Genomic DNA, 11,042 nt, shown 5'->3' with positions numbered 1-11,042 from the left:
CCTCAGCAATCGCATAGTCTAGGATTGTATACTGGGGGGCCGGGGCAGGACCCAGGTCCCCGGATTGATTTTCATGGCTGCAGAGATCTAACTCTCTCCAGTCTCACATCACATCACCCTGAAAGCGGCCTTATCAAGTTCGCGAAGGCACTGGGGTCTGCCGCCCCTGGTCTGGCCGACTTCTTCATTTTGCAGGAGGTGGGGGGGGGGAGAATGGGGGGGCATGACAAACCCAGAGAAGGGAATAGATGTGCTTAAGTTCACATGGCCAGTGAGGGGCCCTGTGAAGACCACATCCACTAAGGGGACCCCGGGGCCTTAGCATGTGCCAAGCAAACCTTGGTGCATGATGCAAACAGCAAGGGCTAAATTCTGTTGGAGCTACCCCCCGCCCCCCGCCCGGAGGGAAGGGGGTTCTCTTGGGAGGGGATGGGCCAACTTTCAGTGAAGATTCCCTGTGTTGAGACTCCACACTGCACCCACGGACCTGTTCATTAATAATTACCTAATCGGGAAGGTGGTAGGTGGTGCCGGGGGTGCCGAAGGATTTTGCCAATGTTCCTGGGCTTGATAGACCCAGGCTATGTTCCTGGGCTTCCTCTGGCTCTCAGACAGCCGCCCGGGGGGCCACACCAGGACCGACCGTGAGTAACTCGCTGAGGGCTGCATCTGAGACTCAGAAGGGAGGGTGACCAACCATTCTAGTCTGCCCAGGACTGGGGGCTCTGGGACATAAGGCTTCCGGTGCTGAGACACGGAGAAATCTAGAAGTGACACACCCTAGGGCTGGAACGACCCCCACACCTCACTACACGACCCTCCTCATTATACCGGTGGGGAAACTGGGGCTGAGGGCCAGAAACAGCCTCCCGCGAGGCCGCACGGGTCTCCTGGCTCCCGACGCAGGTGCTTTTGGAGCGTTCCTGCCAGAGGGAAATTCTGGGTAACTCACTGCAAAGCCGGAGAAGCGTCTGAAGGTTAGGATAGGAGAAGGTGTTAGAGCTTGGTAGGAGGCCATGCTATGGGGATGGGTGTTAGGTAGATGAGTGAAGCGACCCACTGTATGTTTTAAGTGACCACCGCAACTTCTGGGTGGAAATCAGGGTAGAAAGACCAGTTGGAAAGCCACAACGGTCTAGGTCAGGGCTCCGCGAATGAGGCCCTGGGGGTCAAGTCTGGCCCCCTGCCTGTTTTTGCATTGCCCCTGAGCTAGGAATGCAAGGTATAATATCAAGATACAATATAAATATAAATATAAAATCTGTCGATGGTTGAAAAAAAATCAAAAGGAGGACGATATTTTATGACACATGTAAAATATATGAAATTCACATTTCACCGTCCATGAATAAAGCTCCACCGGAACCCAGCCCCACACTAGGCTGCCTTGTGGGTGTGCGGGTGGCTGCTTTCCAGCCGGCACAGCCAAGTTGGGGAGCTGCAACATGGCCTGCAGTCTGGCCCCTGGTCTGAGTGAGCGATGCTGGAGGTCTGAGTGAGGATCGTAGCAGTGGGGAGACTAGGAGGTTGAGGGAAGAGGCTGCCGGGTATGCGGAAAGATTGAATGGTTGGGGGGTGCAGTCTTGGAAGGCCAGACCCAGGTTAGGGCTGGCAACTGGATTTGGGGCTGAGAACCAGGTAATAACGGTGAGGCTATCCGACGTGGCCCAGCAGATTTAGTGGAGAAAATCGAGCACCCTTGTTTGGGTAGGTTAAGTTGATTAGGAGAAGAGACCAATCCTTTCCCCAGAACTTCGGGCAATTCAGGTTTTTTTGTTTTGTTTTGGTTTGTTTTTTGGTTTTTGTTTGTTTATTTTTGTTTGGTTTTTTTTGCATTTTTTTGTTTGTTTTGTTTTGTTTTTGTGTGTTTTTTGTTTGTTTTTGTTTTGTGGTTTTTTGTTTTGTTTTGTTTTTTGAGGGACAGAGAGAGAGAGAGAGAGAGAGCTGGGGAGGGAGACATAATTTTAAACAGGCTCCACGCTCAGTGCAGAGCCGACTCGAGACTCGATCTCACACCCATGAGATCATGACCTGAGCCCATATCAACAGTCGGACGCATAACCGACTGAGCCATCCAGGCACCCCAGGCGAATCAGTTTTTTGAACATCAGTGATCTTATCTGTCTGGAGGGAAGATAAGAATGCCAGTTCTACTGACCTCTACCTGGGTAAGAGGGTCAGACAAAATGGCATTAAAGTGATCTTGCAAACCGTAAAGCACACCATGGATGTTTGTGGAGTTGAGGCTAACGCTTTGGCGATTCGCATCCTCGGTGCAGTGGGTCACTGGGCTGAGGAAATTAGCTCAAATGGCAAAAGGAGCCCCAGGCTGGGTCTGGAGCCTCATGCTCTAGCTCAGATATTTACCAGTTAGATAAGTGACCTCATTCAGTCATTTGGCGAGTCCCGGCGATAAGAACGGAGGCCAGGGCTTCGCAGAGCTCACCGGGACAGGAAGTGCCAGGGGGCGGTGGGCACAAGGAACGTGCTCGGTTAACCCACAGAATATCATCTTCACCACATACTGGGAAGGGGCTGGGTGTTTGCTAGGCTGCCATAGGCCCATCTGCCGGACTTGACCCTGTCACTTGTCACCCGGGGGCCCTGCCCTTCCCCGACTTCTCAGTAGGGCTGGGGCTTCTGCTGGGGCATTGCCTGGGCACTCTCTTTCCTCCTAGAGCCCTGACAGCGCAGAAGATGCATCTTGCCATCCACCTGCTCCTCGTTCTGGCTGGACTGCTGGTCGCATCTCACGGCCAGCTCCTCCCTGAACACAACGGCCAGGGTCACACGGGCAGCCCCCATCCGGAAGCTCCAAGCCCAGGTGAGGGCTCCCCCAGCCTCAAGATTGCCCCGGGAAATACAGTCTTTGCTCTCCGCTTCTACCACCTGATGGCTTCCCAGAGCCCTGGGAGCAACATCTTCTTTTCCCCGCTGAGCATCTCTACCTCCTACGCCATGCTGTCCCTGGGCGCCCGCTCACACAGCCAGACCCAGATCCTCGAGGGTCTGGGCTTCAACCTCACGGAGGTGTCTGAGTCGGACATCCACCAGGGCTTCCGGCACCTCCTGCACACCCTCCACCTCCCGGGAGACAGGCTGGAGATGCACACGGGCAGCGCCCTGTTCCTGAGCCAGGAGCTGCCCATCCTTCCGGGATTTCTAAATGACAGTGTGGCCTTCTATGACTCCAAATTATTCCTCACCAACTTCCACGACTCTGTGGGTACCACCCGGCTGATCAATGACCATGTCAAGGAGGAAACTCAAGGGAAGATTGTGGATTTGGTCAGCGACCTGAGCACAGACATCGCGATGGTGCTGGTGAATTACATTTACTTCAAAGGTAAGAGTCAGTTCATCGGTGGGTCCTGTATCTCCCCTCTCCCCCTGATTTACGGATGGATTAAATGTTTAAAAAAAAAAAAGAGAAAGTGGATGGATGGGGCCAGATAGGGCCAAGCAACCCTTAGAAGATTCATGTGAGAGCATCAGATATTTAAGATCGTGTAGTTTAGAGGTTTCCGTACCCTCCTATCTTTAGATACGTTTTCTTATTTATTTTTTTTTTTAGTAATGGTAACGTATGAAACGTACAAGTTGAACTTCTGGATTCACGATGAAGGACTGCCACTTATCAACAGTGTAAACAGGGAGGTGGTTGCTGAAGAATACCTCCTTCAAGTTCTGGTTTTATTTTTTTAATGTTTATTTAATTTTGAGAGACAGAGACAGAGAAGGAGTGGGGCAGAGGCAGAGAGAGAGGGAGACACAGAATCCGAAGCAGGCTCCAGGCTCCGAGATGTCAGCACAGAGCCCGTTGGCAGGGCTCAAACTCATGAAACCATGAGATCGTGACCTGAGCCGAAGTCAGTTAACCGACTGAGCCACCCAGGCACCCCCGAAGTTCTGTTTTGAGGATCAAATCATGGCACATATTTGTGTCCTCCTTAGAAGACGGCCTAAAGAGATAGGCAAATTACAGTCCCCAGCCACATCTGATGGGCTTCCTGTGTTTGTTAATAAAGTTTTATTGGCACACAGCCATGCCCACTCATTTGTGCATTGTCCCTGGGCTGTTTTCACACAGCCACAGAGATAAGCAGTTGCTACAGAGCCTAAAATATTTGCTTTCTTTCTGGCCCTTTGCAAAAAAAAGTTTGGCGACCCCTGACCATTATATATAGTCAATAAATAATTAGAGTAATTGTAATTAATCTAATGATTATACTCATTTTGAAGATCCTTAAAAACACATAAGGGTATAAAAGGAAATAGAAATTGCCCAGGGGCACCTGGGTGGCTCAGTCGTTTAAGCATCTGACTCTTGGTTTCCACTCAGGTCATGATCTCAGGGTTCGTGAGCTCGAGCCCCGTGTGGGGCTCTGCGCTGACAGTGTGGAGCCTGCTTGGGATCCTCTCTCTCCCCTTCTGTCTCTGCCCTCTCCCTGCTCATTCCCCCCTGCCCTCTCTCTCAAAATAAATAAACTTAAAAAGAAAAAAGAAATTTCCCCTAATCCTACCACACTGAGACAACCCAAAATGTTAACGTTTTCACTGAATTCATTCCAGTCGTCCACTCACACACATATGTTAACCGTTGAAATCACAGCATGAGGACAGCTTCATGCTGTGTGTACCATCAGTGTTCCATCAGGGAAGCAAAGCCATCATAAGTGGTAAGGAAAAGGAGGTTGCTATAGGAGTTGGACCTTGCATAACTGTGGGGACATGAAGGTTTGGAGGAAGCAAGGGTGGGAGGGGCAGAGTGAAGTCCTGGGGGCAGGTGCAATTTTGGGGCTTATCGGGGATCTATACTATACTCCAGGTGCTTTCGGCCACCCCAGTGGGTCTGTGTAAGGGGAACTTGTGGAAGGCCCACGCTGGGCACCTGGTGGTGGCTTGGGGACACCGGTGGTCAGGAGGGCTACTGTTGGACGATGAACCTGGAGGACGGCACGGACGAGCCGGGGCACACAGGGCTCCGCTAGGTCTGCCCATCATTCCATCTTCCTGCGAAGATCTTCAGAGTGTGGTACCTGCCTCACGTCTACCTCCCCATCTCACGCTTGTGACCACCTTGAACCCAGACTCTACAGAGAGCAAATTCTGGGAAATAGCCCCAGCCAGACTAACGATCCAGCCAGATTTGTTATCACTTGCATTTTACACAGGGAATGTGTCACCTACCATCGAAAACGTTTTTAAAAACCCTTTTAATTCTGCAATAACCACAAACTTACAGGACGGTGCAAAAGTAGTACAGAGAGATCTCACGCACCCTCCACGCAGGTTATCCTACATCACATGTTATATAACTTGTAGTACGGTAACAAAACCAGGAAATTGACATTGGTGCAATCTATAGAACTAACTCAGATTTCACCAGGTTTTGCATGCGTTCGTGTGTGTGTGTGTGTGTGTGTGTGTGTGTAGTTTTATGCTATTGAAGACTTTATTTAGATCTAACCTAATGCCTGCACAATAGTCTACTGATGCCATTCCCTTTGAAATATAATTTAAATGTATAATACACACCATCGACCCACCCAAAGCTCTGATCACAGATAATGAAAGGTTTGGGTGCTCTCATCTGAAAGAAACCTAGCTCAGGCTGGTTGGCATGAGAAAGAGAGGTTCTCCAGAAACAGAAGGGAGATAGAGACATCCTGCCCACTGACACATCTGCCCTACACTTTGGGGACACGAATGTAGCCCGGGCCTCGCTGTAGGTCACATGGTAAGAGAATGGAAAAATGGTGGCTTATCTTCAAAAGCGAAAAGCACCTAGAAGAAAACAAAAGATGCACAAGTACTCTGTAGCTAAGATTCTCTTGAGAGATGTTAAGGCAGACTTCAACTTTAAAAAACACTGATACATTGGGCTGCCTGGGTGGTTCAGTCCGTTAAATGTCCAACTTCGGCTCAGGTCATGATCTCGCAGTCTGTGAATTCAAGCCCCACGTCAGGCTCTGGGCTGACAGCTCAGAGCCTGGAACTTGCTTTGGATTCTGTGTCTCTTTCTCTCTCTCTCTCTCTCTCTCTCTGCCCCTCCCCTACTTGCTCCCTCTCTCTCAAAAATAAGTAAACATTAAAAAAATAAAATAAATAAAAAACACCAATATATCATAGTCATGGAAAGGAAGACAATATGGTAAAGATGTGGATTCTCCCATGAATAAATCTAAATATTCAATGTAATCCCAATCAAAATCCTGACAGGTTTTCTTGGTTTTTTTGTTTTTTTGTTTTTTGTGTTTTTTTTGGTGGCAGTTAACAAGCCGAGTCTAAAATGTATATGAGAAAAGCAAAAGGCCATGAATAGCTACGATGGGAAAACTTGGCTGCCAGAGAGCTCAACTCATCATAAATCTGTATTAATTTAGACTTGGTGGTACAAATAGACCAATTCCACAGAAGGGTGAGGCCAGAATAGAGCCCAGAAATGGCCCCGCGGATAGATACCTGGGCATTTGATATTTGTCAATGTTGGCTTCCCCCCCTCACCACTGTGATAGAGCACTGGGGAAAGTGGGTTACAAAAAAATGGCACTGTGACAACTAGGTCCCCACAGGGGGAAACAGATGGGTTTAGGCCCCTCCCTTCTATCAATCATAAGTATTCCTTCCAAGTGGAGTAGAGTGCTTTTTGTAAAAGGAAAGACTAAAGCTTCTAGAATATAAGACCTATTCTCTCTCTATAATATATATGGAGGTTATATGTATATAATACATATGGAGGGAAAGTTGTCCTAAACAACAGAAGACCTAATCACAAAGGAAAAGACTCATATGTTCACCTCATTAAAGAATTTCAATACCAAAGCACCTGGATGGCTCAGTCAAGTATCTGACTTTTGGTTTTGGTTCAGGTCATGATCTCACGGTTCTTGAGTTCTATCCCCATGCTGGGCACTGCACTGACAGTGCAGAGCCTGCTTGGGATTCTCTGTTTTCCTCTGTCTCTCTGCCCCAGGCTCTCTCTCTCTCTCCCTCCCTCTCTGTCTTTCTCTCAAAAACCAATAAATAAACTTAAAAAAAATTTTCAATCATCAAAACCCACCATCATGAGAGTGAAAAGACAAGGCAGAGAGGGACAGAAAGTATTTGCAACTCACACAATTGATACACAACTAATGTTCAGAAAGAACTCCTACAAATCACTAAGAAACAGTCCTCCACAAATACAGGGAAAAAAAAACATGATCTGGCACTGATGCCAAAAAAAAAAAAAAAAAAAAGGACTTTTTTTATGTCAACAGGTCAGTAAACATACAAATGGTCAACAGGTCAGTAAACATGCAAAAGGTTGTTCAACTTCATTTTTAACCAAGAAAGTGCACTACAAAGCAGTAATGAGCTACCATTACATAAACATCAGGTTGGCAAAAAAATTTAAGCGCCGCCATGTAAATTCAATGGCGAAGACAGGAAACAACCTAGCTGATACCCTTTGTATCTCATATTTTAGAGTCTAAATGAGCCCTGAGAGATCCGTGTCTCAGGCAGGTCAGGCTTTGAATGGTCTAAATGATACACCGTGATGAAACAGTAAGGTGGGGTCTCCGCGACTGTTGGAGAGGCATTTCCTGGCTGGACGGTTGGCTTGTTGGTCCACAGGTGCTTTGTACCTTCTTCCCTTCTTCCCTTCAGCTCTGTGGGAGAAACCATTCGTTCTCTCGTTGACCACTCCCCAAGACTTCTACGTTGATGAGAATACAGTAGTCAAGGTGCCTATGATGCTGCAGGACACAGAGGACCACTGGTACCTTCATGACAAATACTTGCCCTGCTCAGTCCTGCGGATGGATTACAAAGGAAACGCGATGGCCCTTTTCATCCTTCCTAACCGAGGGAAAATGAAGCAGGTGGAGGAAGTCTTGACTCCAGAGATACTAAAAAGGTGGATGAGCTTGCTTCAGAAGAGGTAATCTTCTGCAGCACTGCCTTTCCAAGGGACCCTTCTGAAGGAAGCCAATGCCCAAAAGGGGGGGTGATTGCCAAATTACAAAGGAATTCTTATTTGCTTTAAGACTTTCCATGGGTTTCCTCAAATAATGAACTCTCCTCTTACATCTGAGATAAGATTTTGCCCCTATCAGTGAAAAGAGAACCAGACTAGGAGTTAAGAGTCCTGGTTCTAGATGCAACCCTCATACAGCACAAGATCTGGGTGATGTGACCTTGGCTCTCTGAGGGTCTGCCCCTGTGCAGTGAATGCGTAGACCTCTGGTCAAGATGACTGGGACAGAGGGACTTAAGAAAACTCCATCTGCCCATCTAAGGAAGTAGCCAGGAAGCTTTATATCACTCTGGGGCTACGAGTGGGAAAGGTTTCCATCCACGTATAAGAAAAAGGCCTCAACCCAAGGCCACATGTGGACGGAAAATTCGCACAGCTCATGGGATAGAGGAATTCTAGCCAAAGAAATCATCTGGTCCCAAATAAGTGAAAACCACAGGACCCCAACACAGGCAAAGGCAAAAATGCCACACAGGGAGACTTGCATCTCCCTGGGCACCTGGCATGCCCGTGGAAAACAATCTCTGCTGAAGACGAGCTCCCAAGGGAGGAGGTCCTGCAGACAGCAGGCCCTGGAAGTGAAGGAGCCTGGCTGCAAGCCCCTGGGAGCACTGAGCAAATGGTGTTTGTGGCAGCAGAAGTCAGATGGAGTGGGGCCAGCTAGAGGGTGCAGGCAAGGCGAGTACAGTGCACTGGGGTCCCTCACTTGTTTCTGAGTCCAGAGTTTTAACCCCGTATCTCCTCCAGGTACTATTACAGGAAGCTCGAGTTGCATTTCCCCAAGTTCTCCATTTCTGGCTCCTATAATTTAGATCAGATTTTGCCCATGTTGGGCTTTGTGGACGTGTTCTCACAGCAGGCTGACTTGTCCGGCATCACTGAAGAGCGAAAGCTGCAGGTGTCCAAGGTAAGTAAGTCATCGGTGGTCACTGATGCCTGGAGACACAGTGGGGAACGTCTGCCCCTTGGAAGCTTCTAGGTGATGGGTGTTCCCTCTGCCACCAGAGGCTGAGAGTCATTCAACCATCCACAGGCACGGGTTTCCAGGAACCAACCCACCACGTGCTGGCACGGTGCTTGGCTCTGGGGATACGGTGTCCACCCAATCCTTGTCCTCAGGGAGCTCTCGCGGCCAAGTGGGCTCCATAGATCACGACAATGGAGAGTGACAAAGTGAAAGAAACAGAGAAAGGATAACAGACCAGGCTGGGCTGGGTGTGTGTATCAGAGATTCCTTTGACGAGAGAAAGAGACCTAGGACTTCGGTGAGGAAGACAAAAGTGCATTATAAGGTAGAGCCTTGAGTTGCAGAGTTGAATTCCAGTTCCTTCCCTTACAGCAATCAAGGGCTATCTAGTGTCTGGATTTATGTTCCTCATCTGTCAACCAGCCATAATGCATCAACCTTTTAGGGTGGTTATGAAGATTTAAAAAGTGCCCCAGGGCACGTAGTAAGTGTTCAGTTGCTGACAGAAATAATTATTTCCATAAATAAGAGGGCATCCAACTCAACAACCCACCCAGTGTAGACATTCTTGCTGTGATGGCCCCAACAAGTGGCTTGGCTAGCAGTGAACTGCGGTGCTGATCTTCAGCGATCTCTGGTTCTTCCGGGCTTCCCTGAGTCCTGGCTCATGTTCTCTTGGAGGTAAACACTTGTGATTTCCTTCCCAGAGTTTCCACAAAGCCATTCTGGAGGCGGACGAGGCTGGCACCCAGGCTGCAGCGGCCACTGGCAGCTTCGCTACCTTTCTGTCTGCCCGTCGCAGTCGCGGAGTCCTCTGGTTCAACCGGCCCTTCCTTGTGGTGATCTTTTCCACCGATACCCAGAGCATCCTCTTTCTGGGCAAGGTTGTCAACCCCACGAAACCATAGCCTTCCCAGGGCCGGCTCTTCGGTTACAAGCCGGAGGATGTGGCCTGGGGGGCTTGGTGTGAGCAGCTCCGCGTTGGAGCAAGGGATTCAGAAGATCCTAAGAGTCCGGGGCAGAAGCTGTTGGCGAAGGAGAGCGACATGTGGACTGGACACCTAGCTCCTCGGGACGGTGTGACCTCAGGCAGGTCGCCTGACTGCTTCAAGCACCACCCGGGAGAGTGGGAGACACCCCGCCAGGTGGTTGAAGGGATTAAACAAAACGATGGCTATGAGGAACCTGGTTTGGTGCCTTGCACGTAGTAGATACTCAATAAACGCATCCTCGTTTTCCATCCCTTCAGGGTTTGCCCTGCATGGCCCTGGCATATCTGGTCCCAGACATGGGAGTGAGATGTTCCAAGTTCCAGTGTATGCAAGGGAGAAGCAATGTGGGCAGCCAGCCGTCCTGGGCAGGGTGGATGCCTGGTTTCAGAGAGCGGGGGCTCGGGAGGGCCTCGGCTGGGAGAGCACCAGTCGAGGCGGCTGCCACAGGGACCTAATGAGGAAAGCCCAGCAAGGCGGGTAGCCACCCGGGGGCAAAAGGCACTGCCCCCTCCTTTGTCTGTGGAGATGTGGCCAGTCCCCCAGGATCAATGGCCATGGTCACGGATGCACTGAAAAAGAAGACAGAGTGTGCGATTGGAGCCCGGGCGCCTGTGTTGATATCTCCATCTTCTACTGATGTGCTCCAGGGCTTCCGCCAAATGCCTTCCCTTCTTGGGTCTCAGTTTCCCCAGCTGGGTAATACGGGCTGACCCAGGTGGTCCAGCTCAGACATCCGTGGTGTGTGGGCTGAATTCTCTGAGCAGGGTCCATCCAGAGCCTTAGAGAATCAACCTCTCTCCCTCCCCCAGGAGGAGGGGGGCCGACAGAACCTGGCTGTGTTGGTCCCAAACCTCAGTGATTTGGGGCAGATGCACTTCCCTAGGCAGGGCCCTGTGGATATTCTTGTCGCCCAGTGCGTCGGAGGCAGGAGGGTGCCACTGGTGACTGAAGAGACAGGCTGAAGGCCACCTCCAGCATTGATGATTGATCAAGGGCCGCAACATTGCAGGGTTTGTATGAAGTGGTCCCTGGCCCAAATAATGCTACAAGGACAGAATAG

At 49.7% G+C, this 11,042-nt stretch overlaps 1 protein-coding gene across 1 annotated transcript; it reads left to right on the top strand.

The window, feature by feature from the left end:
• The first annotated feature begins 583 nt into the window (after window positions 1-583).
• SERPINA4 (serpin family A member 4) lies at window positions 584-9,898 on the top strand. The gene is made up of 5 exons (XM_047079724.1): window positions 584-644; window positions 2,681-3,346; window positions 7,654-7,927; window positions 8,771-8,930; window positions 9,698-9,898. Exons 1-5 carry the CDS (start codon window positions 584-586, stop codon window positions 9,896-9,898), a joined length of 1,362 nt encoding a protein of 453 aa, XP_046935680.1.
• The last annotated feature ends 1,144 nt before the right edge of the window (window positions 9,899-11,042 follow it).

The sequence above is a fragment of the Lynx rufus genome, unplaced genomic scaffold (assembly GCF_022079265.1).
Source record: "Lynx rufus isolate CCGP_SWC_20201006 ecotype Redwood Valley unplaced genomic scaffold, mLynRuf1.p SCAF_17, whole genome shotgun sequence".
Taxonomy (NCBI): Eukaryota; Metazoa; Chordata; class Mammalia; order Carnivora; family Felidae; genus Lynx; species Lynx rufus.
The sequence above is the reverse complement of the archived record's forward strand: the minus strand, read 5'-3'. Positions and strand labels throughout refer to the sequence as shown.